The 27,586-nt window shown below is 34.7% G+C and overlaps 1 protein-coding gene across 4 annotated transcripts in view; it reads right to left on the reverse strand.

The window, feature by feature from the left end:
• Nucleotides 1–27,586, reverse strand: part of CCDC172 (coiled-coil domain containing 172) — a 119,592-nt gene that overhangs the window by 59,551 nt on the left and 32,455 nt on the right. For 3 of the 4 annotated variants that reach the window (XM_058298316.2, XM_058298315.2, XM_071215587.1), the window contains exons 4-7: nucleotides 20,063–20,179; nucleotides 18,855–19,020; nucleotides 8,769–8,870; nucleotides 8,332–8,434 (exon numbers count right to left, since the gene is read on the reverse strand). In XM_058298316.2, the coding sequence (XP_058154299.1) occupies nucleotides 8,332–8,434; nucleotides 8,769–8,870; nucleotides 18,855–19,020; nucleotides 20,063–20,179 (488 nt within the window). The remainder of the gene's footprint in view (nucleotides 1–8,331; nucleotides 8,435–8,768; nucleotides 8,871–18,854; nucleotides 19,021–20,062; nucleotides 20,180–27,586) is intronic. The other variant, XM_058298317.2, reaches the window with a different exon arrangement.

A 27,586-nucleotide genomic window follows, 5' to 3' on the forward strand; every position in this document is an offset into this window, starting at 1 on the left:
GGTAAGTACATCTTTGGGCACCTCTGCACCTCATATACATTAGTTCACATCATGGCCCATACTCTCCTCTATTCCATCATGTAGGCCCTGTGAGGATTTACAATGTCCGGTGATTACCTCTGAAGCACCATCCAGGGCAGCTCCATGTCCCGAAGACGCCTCCACCTCTCATCTCTTCCTGCCTTTCCCCATACCCTTTGTCCATTATGTCCACTTTTCCCAATCCAATGCCACCTCTTCTATGTGGACACTGGATTGGTTGTGTCCATTGCACCTTTATGTCAAGAGGAGGCTCAGATTCCACCTGGATGCTGGACGCAATCCTCCCATTTTCAGTTGTAATCACTCTAGGTTCCATGGTGTGGCGGCTGTCCCTCTTCACCTCCATCTTAGCTGAGTGTGGTAAGTCCAATAAATCAGATTGTAGGTGCTGGAGTCTGCCGAGGCTCAGGATCTGGCTATCACGCTGTCAGTCCAGAGATTCAAATCCCCTAAATATATCTTAAACCCCCACATTAACTGCACCTCCATCACATTAGCATGAAAGTCTTATGAAGGGAGATCCCATCTGAGTCCAGATTCATCACACATAAACACCATTTCCAAAGAGGGGCCATCTGCCCTGGCAGTTAACCCCATCGGCCATGACCATAACTCCCATGGGTCTCTTTAGCCCTCAAAGGAACCAACACCTGGGGGTTGTATCTGCTTTATCTGTCTCTCTGACTCTGCTCAGTTGTGCATGAGGGCAAACCCTCTGCCAGCCTCCAGACTCTTATGGCATTCTTTCTTGATAAAATTACTACAAAAAATAGAAATTGAAGGAAACTTTCTCTACATGTTAAAGGCTATCTATGTAAAACCCACAATTAACATTGTACTCAGTGGTGAAAGACTGAAAGCTTTTTTAATGAGATCCAGAACAAGACAAATATGCTCACTGTCACCACTCCTGTTTAGGATAGTGCTAGACAGAGATTCAGAAACTGACCCTCACATCTTGGGTCAAGTGATTTTTGACAAGCCTGTCAAACCTATCTAGCTATGTAAGAACAGTCTATTCAAAATGGTGCTGGGAGAACAGGATTTCCATAACCAAAAGAAAGAAAGAGGACCCCCATTTCACATCTTAAACAAAAATTAATCCAAAATGGATCAAAGACCTAAATATAAAAGCTAGAAACATAAAGCTCCTAGAAGAAAATGTAGGAAAACATCTTTAAGACCTGGTGTTAGGTGGTACATTCTTAAACCTTACACTAAAAGCATAAGCAATGAAAAAAAAAAAAAAGGATAAATGAGGTCTCCTCAAATTAAACACTTTTGTAATTCAAAGGACTTCATCAAGAAGGTAATGATGAAGTCCTCAGATTTGGAAACCACAGATCCAATAAGAGTTTGATTTACATTCTATATAAAGAGACCATGTAACTCAACAATAAAAGAGCAAGCAATCCAATTGAAAAATGGGCAAAAGACTTAAATAGACATCTCTCCAAAGAGGAAATACAAATGGCCAAAAAGCACGTGAAAAAATGCTCACTATCACTAGCTGTTAGGGAAATGCAAATCAAAACTACAATGAAATATCTCACACCAGAAAGAACGACCATTATTTAAAAAACAAAACAATAAGCATGGAGAGGATATAGAGAAATAGGAACTCTTCTTCACAGTTGGTGGGACTGTAAAATGCTGGTGCAGCCTCTGTGGAAGATAATTTGACAGTTCCTCAGGAAGCTAAATATAGAAATGCCATATGACCCAGCAATTCTGCTACTAGGAATATATCCAGAACTGAAAACTGTGCCACAAAGAGACATTTGCACACTGAAGTTCATAGCGGAATTATTCACAATTGCCAAAAGATGGAAATAACTCAAGTGTTCATCAACTGATAAATAAACAAAATGTGATACACACATACAAAGGAATACCATGCTGCAGTAAGAAGAAATGAAATTGAGACATATATGATAACATGGATGAATACTAAAGATATTATGTTAAGGGAACTAAGCCAGACACAAAACGACAAATATTGCATGGTGTCACTAATATGAACTAAATACAAAGAATGAATGCATGGAGTTAAAACCTAGTTTATAGGTTATTAGAAGATAAGAGGAGGGCTGTGAAGGAGTACTGATGCTGAATGTATGTAGAAGTTTTAATTAACTTGACTATAAATGTGTGGAAATGGATAGAGTTGATGGTAGCACATTATATAGTGAGAGCTGTTGGTTTATAAATGGATTGTGGCTGAAAAGGGTAGTCTATGGATGTAAACGTCAATTGAAAGAAAGCTGAGAATAATCTAAGAACTGAGTAACACTGAATCCAGAGGTGGATGAGTGTTGTGGCTTATAGTACAAATGCGAGAATCTCCTTCTGTGTACTAGAACAGATGTATGTCACTAATGAAGGGTGGTGAGAATGTGAAGAAGCATGAGAAAAATAAAATTAATGTAATCTATGGACTATAGTTGACAGCAATACTGTAATATTCTTGCATAAATGCCAAAAACTTACTGTGTTAATAATAAGGGGGTATGGAAAAATACGCGAAGCATATGCTATAGACCATAGTTAGCTGTAATAGCTTGATGATATTATCTGAGAATCAGTAACAAATGTTCCACAATGCTGTGGTGTGTTGGTGAAGGGTTGTTGTATGGAAATTCTACACATGTGCATGATTGTTTTGTATGTCCAAAACTTCTATAATAAAAATGTGTTAATATATATTTACACATATTTAATAAAAATATATAGGCATACATAGCTATCTATGTAACTTTTGGAGAAGTTGAAAGTATTTTAATGCTGTAATATGTTTTTGACATCTTATAAATCTAAGGACCATCAATATGAGCAACTTAACTGGATAACTTTTTGACTGAAAAGGTAACAGCTTTGTATATTAGCTTTTGTGCAGTTCCCATTGAAAACATATTTTTCATAAAATCACATTATCTTCAAGTATTCAGAACAATAATCCTATGCTGTTGACTCTGCAGCTTTATTTCTGTAAAAGCTTCCTGTTCTATTAATCAAGCACGAATACTGGCTATATGAAATTTAAAACCATTCTGGAAACTTCAGTGGGTAAGAAAAATGCCTGAAATTTTTTAAGTTGTCTGTTGTGTTACTGTTTGAAGTAAATCAAAATAACGTTCGAGAACCGTGTTTTGGGGATCCTGGTGTCAGGTAATAAATAAAAATAATAGGTGTTGGGAGTTTGAGGGCATCCAATATATGCTACTCTTTCGTGCTTGAGTTCTGCCCAATTAAGAAAAAAGGAGGGCAAAAGGGAGGCCAAAACATCATATTTATTACTGATACAGCAGATAATGAAGAATGTTGCTTATATCCTCAAGCAAGAGCCTTTCTAATAATGTACTCCAGGATTATACCAACTTAACTCACACCATTAAAGGCAGCATTAGACTCCATGAGTTTCTCTCATGGAGTCAGTCCCACCACAGGATGGAGGAGAAACATGAAACACATGCTCCCTGAGTCAAGCCAACATCCAAAGAGTTTAGCATTCCATCTCACAATCAGATTGATTCACTTTTCCCCACCTTAGGATAAGGATGTGAGGACTGCAGGGAGGCAAAGAGGGTTAAACTAGTAAAGCTTTTTCCACATGGAAGAAAACAATCAGATGTGGAAAAGAAGCATCCCATTCTAAAACAGGGCTATCCCTAGGGGTTAAATATTCCATGTCTTTACAAATAACATTGAAAATATACGAAGACATTTTCTCTTCTTTGTAGTAAAAATTCAATTATATGCAAAATCAATCATTGAAATAAATATTTTTTTTTAATTTTTTTATTTTTTATTGACTTTGTAATAATATTACATTAAAAATATATATGTGAGGTCCCATTCAACCCCCACCCCACCCCCCCCTCCCCCCCCCCCAACAACACTCGTTCCCATCATCATGACACATCCATTGGATTTGGTAAGTACATCTTTGGGCACCTCTGCACCTCATATACATTGGTTCACATCATGGCCCATACTCTCCTCTATTCCATCAAGTGGGCCCTGTGAGGATTTACAATGTCCGGTGATTACCTCTGAAGCACCATCCAGGGCAGCTCCATGTCCCGAAGACGCCTCCACCTCTCATCTCTTCCTGCCTTTCCCCATACCCTTTGTCCATTATGTCCACTTTTCCCAATCCAATGCCACCTCTTCTATGTGGACATTGGATTGGTTGTGTCCATTGCACCTCTATGTCAAGAGGAGGCTCAGATTCCACCTGGATGCTGGATGCAATCCTCCCATTGAAATAAATATTATTGAACATTAACTAGATGTCCTTGACTGTGCTGGATGCAGAGACTGATAGAAAGATGAACAAGAAGTGGAAGGAATTGCCAATTCAGTGGGCTACACGGATATACAGATAACTTTCACAGAATATGATTAATGATATAACAGAATTATAAATGAATTCTCTGCAAACACAAAGGTAGTGAAGGAAAGCTTTTATATATTTATTATATTTATTTATTCCTCAATTTCTTTATTGAACACCTACTATATAGGTATCAAAATACTAGACAATGAGTACACAATGGTGAACAAAATTGGATAAGATACCTCCTCTTACTGAACACAGGGTAGAAGCTGACATTAACAAAATAAACACATTAATATATAGTTATAAAATGGAATACATGCTATAAAAGAAAAATATAGGGTGCTTTTAGGAAAAATAACACAGGTTACATAATTTATTAATAGTTCAGAGCATCAGGGAGGGCTTCTCCTAGGAAACATTCCAAAAGAAACCTAAAGGATGGGATATGTCCTACCAGGTAGGAAAACAGTAAGGCAGTATGACAGACAGATAATTTTCAGGAGAAGGAAGAGATATACAAAAGTCCTTAGGTGGGAGGAAGCTTAGAGTGTTTGAGGGAACAGACTGAAAAAATTGGTGACAACATCAAGGAGATGGTCAGAAGCATATTGTGAAGAGCCATGTAGGCCACCTTATAGTACTTTAGGTTTTATTATAAGTTCATTATGAAACCATTGAATGATCTGAAATAAGAGACGTGACGATCCAATTACAATGGATTAGAGGGTACAAGAGTAGGAAAGGGAAGAGTGGAGGTTGTTATAGTCATCAGGTTAGGGAGGATAGAATTAGCATGGTTGCCACACAGATGGAGAAGTAGAAGGATTCAAGAAATGTTTTGTAGGTAAAAGCAAGAAAACTTGGAGAGAGACTGTAGTAGGGTGAAAATGGTGAGATTTTATGAATGTATCAAGAATGCCTACTACATTTTTTACTTAAGCAATAGCCATAAATGGATATTTAGCTAATAGACAAGAAGATGGGAAGGATACAGATGTGTGAAAGTCTACAGCATATTTGGGAAACTACAAACAGTATTCTGAAGAAACAGTAATACAAGATATGTGATATAAATACAAGATGATAATGGATATGCAAAGATTATAAAGGCCCTTGAACTCTTGATAACGTTTTTGTTTTGTTTTTATATCAAGGCAGAATCACGTCAGGTCTATTTCTATGTTTATTTTAGATTACTGAGAATTCAGGACTAGAGTTTAGGAAAGAGGAATTTGAGACAAAGATTTAGAAATTATCTATAGATGATAACTAAAACCACTGGACCAGATAGGTAGCACATAAAGAATACAATGTAAGAAGAGGACTAGTGATTAAACTTTGCGGGGCATCTAGCTGCATTTAAAGAACTGGACGGAGAAGAAATGACAAAGAAGCCAGAAAGTCTTGAAATCCACATATACTGTATGAAATAAAAACTAGGTAAATGATAATAGCTAATACTTACAAAGCATTTATTATGTGCCAGCCACCATTCTAAGGGCTTTATATATATTAAATCACTTAGTTTTTACTGTAATCTTGTGAGGTCAGTACTATTACTAACCCTGATTTACAGATGTAGAGACTGAGGCGCAGATGGGTTAAATGATTTTGTCCAAGGTCGCTAAATTGATAGGTATGAAAACTAGAGTTCAAAAAGACCTGTGATCTTAACCACTATGCTTCCTGCTTCTCAAGATTCTGAGCTTTATCATCTGTGTTACCTGGAATATAAGAAAACACTTGCTTATTCATGGTTATACAATTCTCTAGAGGTTTCTGATGAATTGACCCAATCTCTGGCTTAAGTGTTAATCATAACCATATTGTATGGTTAGCTGCTTTAACATGTTAACATTCCCACCCTCTTTGAACTAGAATCTTGTAAATAAACAATTATCTTGATATTTATAAATAGGGAGTGATTATCTAAAGCAAAGATCATTAAACAATTGTGAATATAAAGTACTGACTTTCTATATTAATGATGACATGAAGACAGAGTCCAACAAATAACCTGAGGATGCAGATTAACTTAAAAAAAAAAAAACCTAATCATTATATTTAAAAACCCTCAATAATATAGACACAAAAAAAAACACATATCAAAATATTTTAATTACTAAAAGTAGAAACAATAAACTCATAGAGATGAACTAATATAATTTTTTTTTGGTAATTGCTTTCTCTTACTGATCAGTTTAAAAAAGTAAAATAATTATAATAACAGTTAAAATTAAACTGGTTCTCAATGGGGGTGAATTCCTCTCTGCTCCAGGGGCATTTGGCAATATCCAGAGACAAGTTTGTTTGTCACAAGTGAGATTGGCAGTACTGCTGATATCCAATGGGTAGAGGCCAGATAGGTTCCTAAAATCTTACGATGTTTAGGACAGCCCCCTAGAACAAAGAATCATCTGGCTCAAAATGTCAACAGTGCTGAGTTTGGGAAACTGTGCTATAAAGCACCCATACCACTATAGGTTTGACCGAAATGATTAAGAAAAGTGCATATTATAGAATTCAGTATACATTTGAAAACATAGATGAAAAAGACCATCCTCCAAAATTCAAAGATGAAACCACCTTGGTTGGGGACTTTATAATTTCATATCATACTGTATTATTTCTTGTCATCATCAACTTTGTTATTGCACTAATTACAAGAATAATGCCCCTCTTTCTTAAAATCTTTACACTCAGTAATTTCACTCTGCTCTTTACACTAAGGATAACTTCTATGGGACATATTGACAAGAAAACTAAGCTACACATATCAAAGAATTTAAAGTGGAAATGGATAAATACAGGCATTTCACTTACAACTGCTAAAATGCAATGAGTGGACTACGTACCTGGACTAATGATTCTTTCTACCCAAATTTCCTCTGCCACTATTTGTGAATAAAAATCACTCTTTAACAGACTTTGTATGTTTAATCTTAACCTAGAGCAAATTTTTATGACTGAGTGATAAACCAACAAAACTGGAGTTCATATTGGAAGACCTTACGCTACTAACTATAATGACACCAGTGGGCAATGCCATTTTTTAAAGTGTGAAAAAAAAAATCAATGAGCAGATTTTCATTATAGAAACTCATTCTGCATCACAAATATCACTCAAGAGATTTATATTTTATACTTATAAAACAACATAAAATTAAATTGCAAATATTTTCTCACAATCTACTAATATTATGGCCTAAAGTAATACATTGCTAATATGAAGAATTTGTTCAATTCTAGTGGACATATTTCCTATATGATTTATGTGAGAAAAGGCTTCATTTGCTTCTTAATAGACTCAATAATGAGATTTCTTTTCTTATATTAAACATAGGAAGAAAGAGAACTTCTTTAAAATTAAGCCAGTAAATATAACACCAAATTATTAATAAACATTAGGCAAATTAATAAACCTGTGGCCTTTTCTTCATGTTTTTGACTATATTATTTCAAACATTAGCCATTCTTTCATAATCCAAATGCATTAAAAGTATCTAAATATTACATATGAAAATACTTTTTCATTTTTTAGGAATATAACCGGACTAAAAATTTCAACTAAAATAGTAAATTGTGATTTTTTTTCCAGAATCTAGAAATGTTAGAAATAATTTTAATCATTTCCAAAAAAAGTTAGAAATAATAGAAGGCAGAGTTGAAGAACCAATACTTTGTCTTATTTACTGGGAATGGAATAAAACTGAAACCATGGTGTACAAAAAGATAAAATTGAATTTAGTATTTATCAACGCAACACATCATGAAATTTAGCATTTTCAAACCAGTGAAGCGTTTGCTTCTTAGGATGCTTCAGAATACACATAGAAAGAAATATCTTCATCTAGAACTTAAAAACCTATACACTTGGTTTTATTCCAAAATCTGACAATTTGAAAAATTACCAGATTTTATAATAAAGTACAATAGGCAACACTTACCTTAAGCATTCAGCATCATTTTGAGGCTTTTCTTTGATTTTTATTTTTTCTTCCTCTAGGTATTTGGTAGTATAAATGGCCTCATTCTCTTTATCTTCAAAAACTAAACAATTAAGAAAATTTTACAATCTTTTAAACATTAAACATATAATCTTTGATAAGAAAAATTTGTGGTGCTTGCATGTAAAAACATGCATAGGAGTGATATATATTTTTCTACTTTAATAAAGCAATTAAAAATATAAAAAAGATTTTAACAGAAGTTGTAACACTAAAAACAACCAGATCTAGCACTGATCAATTCAGGATTTATCAATCCCTTTTTTTTAAACAACAATCACACAGTATCACAGACCAATACAGTTTGAAAAAATAATATGGTCTTTCATGTGGGTATTTATTTTCACCAGAAAACAAATTAATTCAAAAGGTAATACCTTTAAGTTTTCTCTGGAGAGTAAATAATTCTTGTATTAATTCATTCTTTTGTTTTTGAAGTTCATTTAACAGCCCACTATTGTGTTCCATTGACTTCATTTCTTGAAATAGACAAACAAAAAATATATTTTAATATTAGGCCTTGTCCTAAATGTCAGTAATTATGAACTTTTTCTCACATAGTAAGAATTTAAGCAGCATAGGTTCAATTTAAGCCCCAATTGGATTTCCCTGGCCACTTAGGAACTCTTTTTAATAAACTGAACAGGATTCATTGAGCACCAACTGGGTACAAAATAAAAAGTTAGTTGATGGTTAGCCTATCAAAGGAGAATTCAAAATAATGCATTAACACTAAATAAAACAAGCTTCCCGATCAGATAATAAGGAAAAAAACCCACTACTCTTCCTAACTAAAACATTTAAAATGAAAATGACTAGTATTCATTATATGGCTACAAACTTCCCAAACACTGGCAATATTATTCCTTCAATATAGAACGTCCCTTCTTTCTTCCCATGACAAACTCCAATTCACCTTGTAAGACACAACTCCTCTAGAACATTGTACATGACCAACTTAGGCTGACTAAGTGCCTTCCTTCTATTCATTCATGGCCACTAGTCCATAACTCTGCTTTAGCACCTGCTACATAATATTATTTTAAATCAATTTGAGTTAAATTTATATTAAAGAAAACTACACTCACTTTACGTGGTCCAAAAAATTTTGACAAATATATACAACCAGGTACCCACCTCTATAATCAGGATATAAAATATTTTTATCACCCTAAAAAGATCACTCATGTCCTTTTGCAGTCAACCACCCTTCCCTCAATCTCAGACCCAGGCAATCACTGATGTATTTTCTATCACTATAGATTCATTTTGCCTTTTTCCTAAAACTCCATATAAACAGAATCATATATATAAACCCTTTGTGTCTGGCTTCTTACACTCTACAAAATGTTTTCAAATATTGATCCATATTAGTACATATACCAAAAGTGTGTTCATTTTTACTGCTGAGTAGTGTTTCATCGTATGAATACACTTCAATCTGTTTATCCTTTCAGCTATTGATAAACTTTGGGGTTGTTTCTGGGTTTTGCCAATTTTGAATAAATCTGCTATGAACATTCATGTACAAATCTTTATGTGGGCATGTATTTGTATTTATTTTAGATCAATACATAGCATATGCTTCTTTGTATGAAACTGCCAAAGTGTACTCAAAGTGCTTATATAATTTTACATTCCCACAATCAATACATAAGAGCATTCCAGTTGTCTTAAACCCTTGCAAAAACTTGGTTTGATAAATCTTCAAGTTTAGGCATTTTGGCAGTATCTAATTTTATTTCTAATGACTAAAATGTTGAAAATCTTTTCAAGTGTGTATTGGCCAGTAGTTTATCTCCCACTGTAAAATGTCTGTTCAGATTTTTCGTCCATTGTTAATTGGGTTGATGGCTTCTGCTTACTAAATTATGAGAATTCTTTATACTCTTTATATTGATGAAATTCATTTTATTGTTTATCTTTATAGTTCATACTTTTTGTGCCCTACCTGAGAAATCTTTACTTATGTCAATGTCATAAAGATTTTCTTCTTTCTTCTAGAAGTTTATGGTTTTAGCTTTAATGTCTAGGCCTGGAATCAACCTATAGTTAAATGACTATAAAAATATGTGAGGTACAGGCTTTAATTCATTTTTATTAATATTGGATATCCAGTTATTCAAGCAGCATTTGCTGAAGGTTATCCTTTTCCCATACCCTAGAATATTTGTCAAAACAACACATAAAAGAACAGAAATCATACAAAGTATGTTCTCAGAGCACAATGGAATTAAATTAGAAATGAACAGATAGTAATGGTTAGAAAATCTCAAAATACTTGGAGATTAAATACCACAGTTTTAAATAACACTAGGATCAAAGGATGTCTCAAAAGAAATTTTAAAATATTTTAAACTAAATAAAAATGAAAATACAACTTAATAAAATTGTGGGATGCAGCAAAATCAGTGCTTTCAGGGAAATTTATAGCATTTAATGCATTTATTAGAAAACAAGCAAGATCTAAAATCAATAATCTAACTTCAGCTTAGGAAGTTCAAAAGAGAAGAGCAAATTAAATCCAAAATACACAAAAGAAATAATAAATGTTAGAGCAGAAGTCAATGAAACTAAAAATAGGAAACTACTGGAGAAAATGAAGAAAACCGAAAACTGGTTCTTTCAAAAGATCAATAAAATTGAAAAACCTCTAGCCAGACTAACCAAGAAAGAAAAGAGAAGAGACACAAATCGCTAATATCAGAAATGAAAGAGTGGCTATCATAAATGATCCCATGGACATTAAAATAATAATAAAGGATTTCTATTAACTGACTCAGTTGAAATGGACCAATTCCTTGAAAGACACAATCGACCTATAGAAGGACTATGTATAAAATGAATAGACATATACCTATTAAAGATTAATAACAATTACTTTCAAAAAAATCCAAGAGATGCTCAACATCATATGTTGATGTTGGGAACTGCAGGGAACTGCAAATCAAAACAATGAGATACAATACACACCTATTAGAATGGCTGACAATTCCAAATGCTAGTGGGAATGTGCAGCAGCAGGAACTCTCACTCATTGCTGGTACTAAAGGAAACTGGAGAATGGAAACCTGGACTGAATCATGTCCCCACAAACATCTGTTCCAGTCTTAAATCCCTGTCTTGTGGATTTGAACTCATTTGTAAATAGGCTATTTTAAGATCCTATTGTGTTCTCCCTCTAAGCTTAAGCTCTGCCAGTAAGCTCACTATCTTGTCCCCTACATGGGACATGACTTCCAGAGAGTTTCCTGGCAATGTGGGACTTTGACAACTCCCAGGGATGAGCCTCCCTGGCAACATGGAATTAGACCAAAAGGGGGAAAAGAAATAAAACAAAACAAAGTTCTAATGGCTAGGAGATGTGAATTTTGTTCATGTCCTTCATGCCTTTGCAGTGACAGATACAGGCCATTATTTAGTCATAACCTACAAAATTGTGCAGGACAAAGTATAAACTATAATGTAAACTGTAGACCATGGTTAGTAGAAATGCTTCAATATGTGTTCAATTGTAACAAATGTACCACACTAATGAAGGATATTGTTAATGTGGGACAGTGTGGGATGGGGAGGGAGTGAGGCATATAAGAAACCCTTAAATATTTTTTATGTAACATGTATGTAATCTAAAGTTTTAAAAATAAAAAATAATAATAATAAAAAAATAAAAAGGGAACCCTTGGAAACCCAAATTTATACAGGCAGGTAGCAGGCTGAGGCAACTAGCAGCTGCAAACACAGGCTACCTTAAACGTAAAAGAAAAAATAACTCAGTGAGTGGAAGCAAGGGTCCAAAGGGTAGAGCCCTGTCATGGAGAATCACTCCCAGGCAGAAGGAAGAATGAATGCTAATCAAGGAATTTCCATTTGTCTGGCTGGATTTCAGAGTTGTTATAGACCAATAACTCCTGCGTTCCTCCCATTTTTCCCTTTCACGTACAGAGCTATCTATAGTGATTATCCTACCCATATATCACCATCGTATATTGGGTATGTGTGGGGAAAAAACTTAGTTTCTTTAGTTTGAGGTCTTCAGATCAAGAGGAAATGTACTCAAGGAGTACATAAGGAGCTATAACTGAGGAGTGCCATCTGTAATTGGATATAATTTAGATGAGAGTATTCTGGACTTTACCACTGTAGTGGAATGAAACTTTTGGGAGCCTTGGGAGGGGTGAATGCATTGTTCATGTGGGAAGTAAAAGAATCACTGGGGGCCTGTTTTCAAAATATACCTTCATGCTCTCATGTAGTCATATAGTCCCTTCCCAAAACGACTAGGGCTGACAAATATAACCAATGGGGTCTTATAGGAATTATGGACTGTGGCTTCTAAGGCTAGGTCATGGGAAAAAAACTGTGGTTTCTGCTTTGCTCTCTTGGATTGTTTGCATTGGGGGAAGCCAGCTACCATTTCAAGAAGACACACAAGCAGTCCGTGGAAAGGCTAACATGGGGAGGAACTAAAGTCTCTTGCCAACAGGCCAGCATCAATTGCCAGGAAAGCAAATGAGCAGTCTTGGCAGTGAATCCTCCCACCACAGTCAAACTTTGAGAAGGCTGTATCTCCAGCTCACATCTTCACTGAAATCTTATGAGACCTCCAGAGAGAACACCAGCTAAGTTGCTTCTAATTGCTGACCCAAAGATATTGTAAAATGTTTACTGTTCTTTTCAACTACTAAGTTTTAAGCTAATTGTTATTTCACAATAGATATCTAATTCAACATCCTAACTTTTCAGAGACTATACTTAATATTGTATCATTTCTTATAAGGTATAGAAAGCTTGCAACTATATAGTTCTATTTACCAGTAACCTTCCAGTCCTTCATGTTATTGCTGACATATATGCATATGAAAAATATATATAACTTCTACATACATTATAACGCCTGTTTGGCAAGGTTATATTTTTTACTTTGAATAATCGTATGTGGGAAGCAGACTTGGCCCAATGGATAGGGCATCCACCTACCATATGGGAGGTCCACAGTTCAAGCCCTGGGCCTCCTTGACCCGTGTGGAGCTGGCCCATGCACAGTGCTGATATGTGTAAGGAGTGCCGTGCCACACAGGGGTGCCCCCGCATAGGGGAGCCCCATGCACAAGTAGTGCGCCCTGTAAGGAGAACCACCCAGCGTAAAAGAAAGTGCAGCCTGCCTAAGAATGGCACCACACACATGGAGAGCTGACACAACAAGATGACACAACAAAAGGAGGCACAGATTCCCGGTGCCACTGATAAGGATAGAAGCGGTCACAAAAGAACACACAGCGAATGGACACAGAGAGCAGACAACTGAGCAGGGTGGGGGGTTGTGGAGAAATTAAAAAAATAATCATATGTATTTTAAGGAAACTAAGGGAAAATATTTTTTAGCTTTAACTATGTATTTATCATTTTTGATTGTTTTAATTCATTCAGAAAAGTTTAAGTTTCTCTCTAGTATCATTTTGCTCCCATTTGAACTTCCTTTAGCATTTCTTATACTTCAGGCACAGTGGTAATAAATTCCCTTAATTTTCTTTTATCTGAAAATGTCTTTATTTTACCTTAATTCTTGAAGGATATTTTTACTGGAGTTGAGTTTTATTTTTTTTTCAATACTTTTTAAATTGTATCACTGTCTTCTGGCTTTCATGGTTTCTGATGAGAAGTACATGGTCATTTGATTCATTATTCTCCTGCTTTTAAGATTTTCTCCTTATCTGTAGTTTTTCATCAGTTTAACTATTATATTGCCAGGCATGGATTTCTTGAAATTTATCCTGTTTACTTTGCTGAGCTTCTGAATCAGTACATTTATGTCTCACACCAAATTTAAGAAAGTTTCCATTACTCTTTCCTCAGATATATTTCCTACCCCATTCTCTTATCTCCTTCAGGTATTCCAATTACCCATGTTAGATTTTTTGGAATTGTCCACAGTTCCCTAAGATTCTGGTTTTTTTTTTTTCCTTCATTTTCCCCTCTCATCTTTAGATAATTTCTATTGATCTGTTTTCATGTTCTCTGACTCTGATGTCATCTCCATTCTTCTGTTAGCCTATTCCATGAATTTCAAATGTCAGATATTTTATTTTTCAGTTCTACAATTTTCATTTGATTTCTTATATTTTGTTTCTCTGCTGAGATTTCCTACCTTTTCATTCAAGTGTATTTTACTGATTTCCTATCTTTTCATTTATGAGTATATTAATTCATTGAGTGGTTTATAATAGCTGTTTTTAAAGTTCCTGTTTGATAATTCCAGCATCTAAATCATCTTGAATTTGACATCTCGTGATTTCCTTCTGAGACTGGTTCTTCTATAGTAAGTAAGTTTGGATTGCATCATGAACATTATAAATATCATGTTGAGGAGAATGGGTTCTCCTACATTACTCTGAAGAGTATATGGGCTTCTTTTAAGCAGGCAATTAATTTAGCTGGACTTTACTGTCCACCTGTGGTGGGTAGTAGCTCAGATATAAGCTCTGTTCTTTGAACCTAGCCTGGAAGCTGTTTTCAGTTTGTCCCACACAGGCGTGGTTCAGGGGTCAGCCAGAGACTTGAACTAAGTTTAAACACAGAATTTGGGATTCCCTTTCTCTGGTTCTCTCCTTTCCAGGGCCCCCTTCCCTTCACTCTCCCACAGCTCTGAGTGCAGAACTTCTTTCTCTGAACCTGTGGCTTTATCAGCCCTCAGGGCAAAGTCATACACATATACACAAAATGAAGAATTTGTTCCTTTTCAGTCTTTTGCTCCAAGTTCAACTCCCCTCCAAAGTTGGCCTGCCTTTGATCAATCTGCAGAGCTTAGAGGGAATTGTTTTGTTTTGATTTTGTATTTGGTCCCTTGTTTATAGTTATTTGTAGGAGGATCTGTTTTTTAGGCATCTTTCCTTCTAAATCAGAAACAGAACTCCCATGCATCACTTTTCAAAGAAAGTTTCAGAGTACCTCCTGGGGTAAACACCTATTAAACTTTACATTCTATAACTTTGGTTATTAAATAAGGGAACACATAAATTCACCGAGGGGACTTAAAAAGGGGAAAAAAAATGTTCCCTGCTCATTCACATATATTCTGACACAATAGGTCTGGGATGAAACTCAAGCATTTAATACTTTGAAAAAGCTCCCAGATTATCATATGCACCCCTGCCTTAGTAAAGAACTTTTGTCCTACACTCTCTTCCCTAAGTAATTTATCTCTGTGAACCTTATTTCCTATATGTATAAAATGAAACTAATTAAAAACTATAAACTCCATATTTATTAAGGGCTTAATCATGTGTCAGGCAACATCTTAAAAGAGTTTAAATATTATTTCACTGACTTCTCCCAACAACCCTGTAAAGACATTATAATTAGCCCCCATTTTTATAGATAAGGAAACTGAGGCAAAGAAAAGTTAAGCAGTTTGCCCCAAGTCACAAAGCTATTTAATATTAAGTAGTGAAATAAAGACTTAAATACAATCAGCCTGATTTTAGCATTTGTAATATTCAGGGTACAATAATAGTAATGTTATATGGAAAGCCCAACAATAAATTATTCATAAAGATAGCCTTGAGTAATAAAAAAAGGTTAAACATATTTATTATTCTCCATTTATTAAAGGCATAAAGGAACAGTACATTTTAGAAAGGCTTCCCTTTAAAACTCAGTTTCCATTTAATAACATTGATATTTGCATTCTCTACTTCAACTCCCATTCACTCTTCAATCCATTACTGTTTTGTTCCACTCTATTCTATGATAATACTCTCAAAATTCATCCTTTCATTTGAAGAAAATCCTTTTTCCTTTGTTTCCAAAATACTCTCTGCTGGTTCTCCTCTTTGCCTACTCTGTCTCCTTCATTTCTTTCTTTATTTAACTGCTATGATTTCCCAGGTTTCTTTCATTAGTCTTTGGTCCTCTTCTTTGTTCATTTGTTTACTTGTTCCTTCATTCTTCTCCCAAACATAAATCTCTCTCCGTAAGTTCACAATCAAATTTCCACCTGCTCCCTGGGTATCCCCACCTATATATCCCATAGATGTCACCAACTAAAATTATCTTAAATGAAACTCAATCTTTTTGTCAGAAAAGGTCACACAGACCTACCCCACTACTGCTCTTCCTCCTGGTACTAGCATTATACCCAATATCTGAAGTTTGAAAACTGAGATTTAACCTACTTGCCCTATTTTTTGTCCACAACTAATCAGTCACAAGTCCTGTCATTTTTAAATTTTTTTTAAGATTTATTTATTTCTCCCCCCCCCCCCCCTGCATTTTCTGTCTGTGTCCATTCACTGTGTGTTCTTATTCGGCAGCCCTGGGAAACTGCGTCACTTTTTTTGTTGCGTCATCTTGCTGTGTCAGCTCTCCATGTGTACGGTGCCACTCCTTGCACAAGCGGCACCCCTACACGGGGGCACCCCTGGGTGGCATGGCACTCCTTGCGTGCAGCAGTACTGTGCGTGGGCCAGCAGGCCCTGGGGATCGAACCCCAGACCCTCCATATAGTAGATGGATGCTCTATCAGTTGAACCATGTCCGCTTCCCCTGTCATTCTTTTTAAAAATCTCTTGAATTCATTCCCTCCTCTTTTTGGCACTGCTTTGGTTCTTACCATAGATTATATTTGGTTGGTGCAAAAGGAATTGCAGTTTTAGACCATGAATTTTAAATCATTATAACTAGGCTCAAACACATAATATTAATCAAAATAGGAACCATTATAATCAGCACATTTTTGCCAATGCGAAATAAATTTACTTATTCCTGTAGCAAAAAATCCATGCTTTTGGATTTGACGAACTCTAGGAAAGCATTTTCTGCATCCTGATGGTTGTGGAAGCATTTTCCCTGCAAAAAGGTGTGAAATGCTTGAAAAGTAATAGTTAGTTTGCAAGAAGTCAGGTGAATAAGGTGGATGAGGCAAAATTTTGTAGCCCAATTAGTTCAACTTTTGAAGCATTGGTTGTGCAATGTGCCCTTGGGTGTTGTCATGGAGAAGAATTGGGCCCTTTTTGTTGACCAATGCCAGCTGCAGGCCTTGCAGTTTTCAGTACATCTCATTGATTTGCTGCACATACTTCTCAGATGTAATGGTTCTGCAGGATTCAGAAAGTTGTAGTGGATCAGACCAGCAGCACACCACCAAACATTTTTTTGGTACAAGTTTGGCTTTGGGAAGTGCTTTGGAGCTTCTTCTTGGTCCAACCACCAAGCTGGTCATTGCCAGTTGTCATATAAAATCCACTTTTCACCGCACACTGCAATCTGATTGAGAAGTGGTTCATTGTTGTTGCATCAAATAAGAGAAGATGACACATCAAAACGACGATTTTTTAAATTTTCAGTCAGCTCATGAGGCACCCACTTATTGAGCTTTTTCACCTATTCGATCTGCTTCAAATCGAATGGTTGATGGTGAGTTCTTTGACAACTTCTTGTGTAGTTGTAAGAGGATCCGCTTTGATGATTGCTCTCAACTGGTCGTTGTCAACTTCTGATGGCCGGTCACTATGCTCCTCATCCTCAAGACTCTCATCTCCTGTGCAAAACTTCTTGATTCATCATTGCACTGTATATCTATTAGCAGTTCCTGGGCCAAATGTTTTGTTGATGTTGTGAGTTGCTTCTGCTGCTTTACGACCCATTTTGAACTCAATAAGAAAATGGCTCGAATTTGCTTTCTGTCTAACATCATTTCCATAGACTAAAACAAATATAAAATGAAGAGCAAGTAGTAAGTCTTCAGCAAAAAAAGAGTGAGAAATGCACATTAAAATGATGTATAACATAACCACATTTATTTAAGAATGTATGCCAGTATCAAACAGCAAATTCCAACAGGGCAAAACTGCAATTACTTTTGCACCAACCGAATAATAGCCTATAGTGTTCTTGAATGAACACTATAGGTTGAATGAAAGTCTAGCTACCCTACTGTGTAACTTTTTTTAAATTAATTTTTTAATCTTTTTATTTTTAAAAAAGCTTTAGATTACACAACTGTTACATAAAAAAATATAAGGGATTCCCATATGACTGTTATTTCTTGATACTGGATCAATGGTAAAACAAAGATCACAACACCAGTTCTAACCCCTATTTTAGCTTCCATCACATTTACTGTAAATATCTGCTTAAATATTTGCTTCCTCCACTTTTTAGTTTATATTCCCAGGAAGTAGAACAGTGCCCTATCACATAACAGATAGTAAACAGAATTGTTTATTGAATGAATGACCAAATATTCATATAAATGTTATTAAATACTTAAAACTTCTAAAGAGTTTGAGACTGCTTACAACAGAAGATAAATATCCATTAGGATAATTCAGATAAAAGTAAAAGAATAGCTAAGCAATAAATTAATTTGTTTATGAAAAAATTAAACTTATGGAAGATCCACAGGAAAAAATAATTATTTCTCCTTAATGCCAGATAAATGAGGTGCTACCATATATTCATACCCCTTTTCAAAATGTCTGCCTGATTTTCTAAGTCACATATTTCAATCTTGACACTTTCTTTCATCGAAAGTTCTCTTTTTTTGGTCATTTCATACTCATTATTGAAGTTTGTAATTTCCTTAATGAATTTTTCTTCTTCCTCTTTCACTTTCTTCTTTGTAGCCTTCTGAAAAACAGTAATGAAAGATCAAATATAGGTTTTATATATACCTATATTTGCAATAGCATTTTGCTTTTTTATTTAAATGCAATCATTTGAAATTATTAATAACAAAAGTTTATATTATTCTTCCCGGTAATACTACAAAAATGTTTTATTCCTGCACTAATATTAATAAAAAACCGAAGCTATTACATAATAACAACTAACTCTCTTCAATTAAAAAACTTATCCTTAAGTCTTTGCAAGAATTACTGATGTAGATATTTAACCACTCATTATACCTGTGTTTTAACTGGTATATCATATTATAACCCTATATGACATTTTGTCACTGCAATATAAAATTATAAATGACCAAACTTGAAAGTGCAAATCTATAATCAAAGGAATGTCTGCTTTATAAAAATAATTTTAAGAAAGTTGAAAAAACAACAGAGGGGGTGAAAAATCCAAGGAAATTTTAAAATGTATACAATGAAGGCAAAATTATATACTCTTTTCAAATTCAGTTCTAAAAAACAGTTTACACTTTATGAAAATATCAACATGGAGTAGAAACAAGAATTGCAAAATAATTTTGACAATGCTAGAATACCATATTTTTCAAAGAAATGTAAACTAAATATAAGCCACATTCAGACACATTCATTTAAAACTATTCAGTCTGCTGGCTCTGACTTAAGATATAATAAAAAGATAGAACTCTATCCTTTCACCCCATCCATAAATATGCCTGAAGTGTGAACCTCTTTTTCTTTCAAAAGTATTACAACCATGACCTCCAAGCCTGAAAAGCCAAATCAGTTTCTTTTACGCTTATTAAAATCACAATAACTTCTATATTGCATCCTTGCCAATTGAAGTCTTGCAAACAAAAGTACTCTATACACTGTTTTTGAAATAGCTCTTAATACTTCACCATATCTGAACAGGACTATCTGCCAATATCTGTATGGATAATTTTCTGAAAGTATACCTAAGTATAGTTAAACGCTTTTTTGACAAAGTTAGCAAAATCGATTTTTCTAAGTGGCTAGACACTTACAAAGGTTTGAAGAAGCATATTCCTCTGATTTGTAATTTCACTACACTGTCTTTCTAAGGCATTTTCATGAGCTTTCAAAAGCTCTAAGGAGAAGGATTTTTCAGAGAACAGTTGAACCTTCAATGTAAAAAAAAATCAGAGCAAAATAATTAGGCATTTTAGGGTACCTTAATTAACAGAACAGTTTTGTATAGTATATAACATTTTCTGTATTAATCTTTAAAATACAAAATTGAATTCACATTAAACATATTATTTTACATGCATTCTCTTGTATTATTTCATAAGTTTTTAAAAATTTTATAATCTCTTTCTCCAATAAGACTATAGGCTCCTCAAGGGCAGAAGATACATTCTCTTTTTCTTCTCCAAGATTAGGTACTAAAGCTTTCTGACTACACACACTGAAATCTGCTTGAAGATAGCTTGTTTTAAAGACTATGTTTCTGTTCCCACAACTTTTAAGAAAGACATGGATAAATAAATCATGTACACAATATAACTAATAAAACAATGAGATAAAATCTACAAACCACAGGCAAAGACCCTATCCAATAACTATAGCTATACCAAATAAAACACAAACCTGCTAAAATCCTCAAATGGGTTTTGGGAATTCATTTTATTGTTTATTTTAGTATCCCATTTGGTTCTATTTAGAAAAAGAAGTAATAAACATTAATATTATATAACTGTTATTTCATTTGGGTCTTAAAGAATAGCATCTTCTGAGACCATGAATATTGAAATGAAAGTCAGGAAGCTTTAATATGAAAGCTATACATAATACTGGACTGGAAATAATCTTTCCACTATGGTCAGTACTGGCCCTCATAAGAAAGCATCACTTCCAGTTTGGAGCTGTTTCCATCTCCACAGAGAAAAGAAAACGGAAATAAATTCAACTTAAATTGCAGAAAGCAAGATTTATGTTAGCTATAAGAACTTCCTCAAGGTAAGAGACAGGTTGTGAAATCTCTGTCCCAGAAGATATTGAATAGTAAAGAACTTAGGGATAGTCTAGTCTAGAGGTAAAAGGATAGCCTAAAAGATATTTTGAAATTTTAAGACTAAAATGTCCTAGAAATACTGTTGTTTTAAAAAGTCGGAGAAATAAAAACGAAAATATGATCTTACATTTATATAAGATTATAGCTTATCTAGCCACACCTTTGGTACTTGGTGCTATTCTCATCAAACATATCTTAAGAAAGACAATAACAGCGAAAGATGAGAGGTGTAATTTATATAACCACAGGAATTGAGAACATGCTTTTAAAATTAAGGGAAAGGGAAATGGGATAGTTAACATTTTATCGTCTAGGAAGAAATTAGAAAATATATGGACAAGTCTATAAAATCACATGAAAGCTGGTATCAAGGACAAATAAAAATATAATCATGAGTTTTTAAAGTCTTATGTAAAATAAGAAAGTTCAGGGCTATATAGTATTTACTACACAAATGAAAATAAAATGAGGTTTAGGGAGGTTAAATGCCTTAACGAACATAATATAACTAATTAGGGACAAACCCAGACTAAAATCCAGGTCTTCTAACTTTTCTTCTAAATCATGATGTTTACATGGAAATATTTAGAACTATTTAAAAGTAATAAAGAATTAATGTTGGTTAAAAAAAGCAGGGGCGGGGAACTTCAACCTCTGGTAATTGTATAACTTAAAAGTACACAAGCTCAATAAATATTTAGAAAAAATACTAAGAACTAGATCCATCAGAGGGATTGAGAGAAGGTTGCGTGCTGTGTACACCTAACTCTGAGAGTTGCTATTGTGGACAGTAAACATGAATGCCCACAAAAATGCTTTAGAGACAAAATATTGGGCTGGATAAGCTTTGGTTTGATCCAGTAAGGTATTTCATATATTATGCCTTCCAGAGTCAAAATTCCTGAATTTCAAATCTATTTCTGCCATTGATCTGCAGTAAAAAGACTTGTCAAAACCCAAAAATGGAAAAAGAATACTACTTATCAAACTAGGAGATTTTTAATAAAGACTTAAGCAAATTTATTTTTCAAATTCAGAAAAACCTTCTTATATGTTAAAGACTCAGAATTAAGGTGTCCTGTTCCAGCTGTCTCCAACTAAGACCTAAAATAACCACTGAGCTCATGTTCTCTTTCTTAAAAGGGAGAATTAACAAATATTAAAGAGAGCTATTAATGACATATTGGTGCTTAATTAGAATATTTTTCCATAACTTGAAAAATTAAAGTTACATACCCAAAACTGAAAAGTAAATAACTGTCAAAAGATTCAGAAGAAGAGTATATCTATAATATCTCTTTCCTAAAATTCTGTGTGAATTATCCACCTTGAGGTCTTCACTGTTTCTGTTGTTATTTATATTTTTTGTCTGTCTCTCTTCTTCATTCCCACTTTCTGTCTTACCTTTTTGTTATCTATTACTTTTGCTTTTGTGTTTTTCCTTTTTAAATTAAGACCTAAAAAAGTCCCAGAGAGTCAATAACTACAGAAAGTTTACAGTAACATTAATTTTTAAATTCACTTAGAGTCTATGACGAAAACATTTAATATAAAAAGGTCTTGGCAAGTAGTGGAAATATTACAATAAAGAAAGAGGCAAGAGTTTAGAAAAGTTAGTCATGAGGTCAAGTAAGAATTGATGCCTACAATATGTATGTATGTTTGTTCATTAGGAGACACCAGGGATTGAACCTGGGACCTCATACATGGGACACAGTGTTCAAATCACTGAGCTACACCCATTCCCCCTACACTATGTTGATTCACATATCTTTAAATCCATCAATTTAAGGTTGCAACTTAAGGTTGCAGACACTAGACAAGGCCAAATATTATTAATAAAAAACTTTCACATTTTAATTGAACTAAAGGGACAAAAACCTTTTGGATCTGCCAATTATAAGTTAACTCTTCGGAACAAAAATAGCTTTTCATGGTAACCTATTTGCAGAATGTGTTTCTGGTTGTTCCTTTTGTTCTTTCTGTGTTTTCACTAGCTTCTTAAATTTTTTTTTCACATTCCTTTGTTTGAAATCAGACCTACTGATGTATACAAATTACATAAGTATCCCAAATGCAACTCTGAATATACTGATGGGATCAAAAGATGAATGAGGTCATTTCACTGAACAGATTATTATTAGAAACCTCTCTAATTTTTCTGCTACAAAGATAATGGGTGGAGATTAGAATTGGAATAATACTAGGAAAAGTGTAATATTATGGCTTAGAAAATATTTCTGAAGATATTTTTCTTTTTTTTAATTTATTTCTCCCCCTCCCCTCCCCCATTGTCTGTTCTCTGTGTCCATTTGCTGCATTTTCCTGTTTTTGTCCGTTTCTGTTGTCAGCAGCACAGGAATGTATCTTTTTGTTGCGTCTTGTTGCGTCATCTTGCTGCGTCAGCTCTCCGTGTGCACGGCACCATTCCTGGGCAGGCTGCACTTTCTCTAGCACTGGGCAGCTCTCCTTACAGGGTGCACTCCTTGCAGGGTGCACTCCTTGCGCGTGGGGCTCCCCTACAAGGGGGGAACCCCTGCGTGGCACGGCACTCCTTGTACACATCAGCACTGTGCGTAGGCCAGCTCCACACGGGTCAAGGAGGCCCGGGGTTTGAATTACGGACCTCCCATGTGGTAGACCGACGCCCTAACCACTGGGCCAAGTCCTCTTCCTGTGAAGATATTTTTCTAAGTTATGTTTAAACTGAAGCACTATCTTATATCCATGGTAGAATGCACATCTTATGATAAATAAAAACTTAAGAAACTACTGACTCTGTTTCCTAAGTTACCCAGAGATTTCAAAAGGCTACAAACAATAAAAAGACAAAGGTAGAAGGTTTTTAGTGGCATTAATACAAATTTCTCCTTTGCGTTTCTCCTTCCTTTGACCAGAAATGAAGAGAAAATATTGGCATGGAGTCTTAAAAGTTTAAAATCTTCAATCAAATAGTCAGATTTTGTCAGAAAATATTCCTGTTTTGAAATGTTTAATTTATGGCAGTGACAACTTCCTGTTAATTCTGCTTCTCTCAGCAATAAAGAGTTTTGTCCTTTCCCTATTTTATTCCTCTTGGGATATTTGATTTTTTCACTGAGCTCATAGTGTTCCCACAGTGATCCAACTTATCTGGTCAATATAGGCATGATTTGTGATTCTTTACTACTTTTGCTGCCTGGGTGTCTTTAGTATTTTTCTACCCAAAGAATCTGAAAATTGAAAATGACTAAGGATTTTAAATTAATATTTTAGTCTAAGTAAGCAAAATACAAGCTACTCTATGTTGTGGTTGCTATTGTTAAAATAATCTCAGCCTTGAAGAACTGACAGTTTGCTGATTAAATGCTCTGCCCAGTAGGGTAACAGGCAACTAAACAAAGAAAACGTAGAGAGTTATGTGAAGATTCACATCCCTAAATTTATAGCAATTGGGGAGAAATTCATTTGTTATACTATGATAAAGAAACATTTCGAATCTAAAGATCAATGAATATTGTGCCAATGGCAGAGATTAAGTTTTTAAAAATAGATCTATTTTTATAAATACTTTTCTAAAACACATATGTGTTAAAGATTCCTGGGAAACGGACTTTGGCCCAGTGGTTAGGGCGTCCGTCTACCATATGGGAGGTCCGCGGTTCAAACCCCGGGCCTCCTTGACCCGTGTGGAGTTGGCCATGCGCAGCGCTGATGCGCGCAAGGAGTGCCGTGCCACGCAAGGTGGAGCCCCACGCGCAGGGAGTGCGCCCGTGAGGAGAGCTGCCCAGCGTGAAAAGAGGGTACAGCCTGCCCAGGAATGGCGCCGCCCACACTTCCCGTGCCGCTGACGACAACAGAAGCAGACAAAGAAACAAGACGCAGCAAATGGACACCAAGAACAGACAACGGGGGGGGGGGGGGGGGGGGGGGGGGGATTAAATAAATAAATAAATCTTAAAAAAAAAAAAAAAAAAAAAAAGATTCCTAATAACACAGTAATCCTAATAGAATAAGCAAGAAAGGTTCAATATTAGGAAATATTAATCCTTACAAGGACTTATAAGGTTTTAAACCACCAAAGCTTATAATATTTGCATTATAAGAATTCATTTGCATTATATGATCTGCATTCCCTCATTGTCTCCCCAAGCTTGTCTTCTACTAGTTTCCTCCTCTCTGACTCCCTTCCAATCACATTGGTCTACCTGCTGTTCTTTGAATATCCCAGGCACACTTCCCTCCTCAAGACCTTTGTACTGGCTATTTCTTTTGCCTTGAAATCTCTATCCCCAGATTCCTCGTGGTTCCTTTTCTCATGGTTCCTTTCTTCATTTGCATCAAGTCATTGCTCAAATCTCATCTTTTCACAGAGAGTTTTCTAGACTCCTGAAACACCACTGCTATTTATGTCTGTACTGAATGTTCCTCTCAATGCAATATGATTAGGAAAGGAATGGAAGATATACTTATCCAAAATGCTGAGACATAATTCTCTCTTTCCTTTGTCTGGGCATATGCTATTATTGTATACCTAATAAAAAACTGCACAACGATAAAAAGAAAATCTACTGAGAAATTGATGGAAATAAAAAAGGAGTTCAGCAAAGAGGCTGGTAATATAAATACCAAAAATCAAGAACCCTTTCTAGTTATCTACAATAGAAAGACACATAGAAAATATCCCCTTCATGAAAGCAAAAACAAAACAAACAAAAACACAAATAAACTTAACAAGAAATACCTGAGACCTGTAAGAAAAACCTCTACTGAGGAACATAAAAGACTATATAACTAACTAGGATATACTGTGCTCATGAATGTGAAGACTCAGAATTTTAAATATATTAATTCTTCTCAAATTACTATATGGCTGGGAGAGTTCAGAATTAAAGTGCTATTAGAGTGTTCTGTAAAAAAAAAAGTACCATATAGGTATAGAATAATCTCAATTAAACCCCAATAGTTTTGGTTCAGGTTTTTGCTTGGGAATTTGATCAAATGAAAGGAAAAATATAACAAGTAACAAAAGAAATTCAAATTATAGCTATCAAAACATGCCATTTTCTCTTATCATATTTGCAAAAAAAGTTAATTTCCAGTGTGCAAAGATGTGTATACAAGATCATCATCATAGTGATGCTAATAATAGTAACTTAGTAGTATTAGTAGTAATTACACATCAATAGGAAATCAGTTATTTAACATATGGTATATCTGTTCAATGGAATACTATGCAGTGATTAAAAATAGCTTATTTAGATCTCTATATACTGAAAGATAGCTAGGATATAGTATATGGAAAAATGATTATTCAAGAAAAAAAAGACATGAATTTTTAAAAATTCCAAAAGAAATCATATGAAAATATTAATTGCACAATAGAATTATAGTTGATTTTCACTTTCTGTCTTTTGTCTATCTCTGTTTTAGGAATATTTTGCAATAAACATGTATTACTTTCATGATGGCTTAAAATAATGAAACTATTCCAATTTTGTGAAAAACAATCCTACTCTGTGTTCACCAAATACAATGGTAAGGATCTCTCAGAATTTCCTGGTAATATCTACTATTTCTGCAGAGGCATATGCATCCCTAATTAATTTATTAGCATCCCTAATAAAGATGGAAGGGAGCAGGGATTCATAATAAAGTGAAAAGACATTCTTGAGTAACAATCTGATCTATTTTTTGTCATGTGGTGGTCACATATCTCACCTTTTCTCCCTACTCTAAGGGGGAATTGATTAGAATTTTAATCAGGAGAAACTGAACTACATTTGAAGACATGGATCTAGTCTGAATCAAAAAAGCTGAGGTATACAACTTTTCAACTTATCTTGAAATATTAATTCAGGCAATAACAATTCATAAGACCACACAAGCCTAAAGGATTATGAAAATTATTTCCAGCAGCATCAAGATCATAGGTTATGAAGTAGCCAGTTTGTCTTGATCCCATCCATTCCCCTTTTCTGGACCCACATGGTGTTCCAAAGTTCATAGCTAACCTAAATCTACCTTTTTCAAAATAACCCCTAAATTCCAAAATTGTCCCTACCTCCCCAAATAAATCTCCTGCTGATCTCAGCGAGATAATAATCTGATTAGTAGAAGAGCAATAAAGTACAAATACTGATAGGCCAAGAACATTTTGTAAAGCTTTTAAACTGAAAAGACTCTCACTGGGGAGATACTTTGAAATTAACTACCTCTGTGGCTTTTTGAGGACTCAGGTGTCAGTATCTTACCTATCACTACATCTTATTCTGCCAGGATATAAAACAATGGAAGTGGTAGATGCTGAGGGTAGCAGTTTTTTATGCACCACTTTTAATGGAAGAACTACATGTCAAGAGTCTTTAAAATATACATTTTCTTCTTCATAATAAGGAAACTTGGCACATGAGCAAGAAAAGATCATACCTCAGTTAAGTAATGCTGTACTACAAGAATACTAGAAATAAGGTTGGGGCTATCAGATCAATTTGTCAACCTGCTTTAGCTCTAAGAAGACAGTTCATTCTTTAAG

The sequence above is a fragment of the Dasypus novemcinctus genome, chromosome 6 (genome assembly GCF_030445035.2).
Source record: "Dasypus novemcinctus isolate mDasNov1 chromosome 6, mDasNov1.1.hap2, whole genome shotgun sequence".
NCBI lineage: Eukaryota > Metazoa > Chordata > Mammalia > Cingulata > Dasypodidae > Dasypus > Dasypus novemcinctus.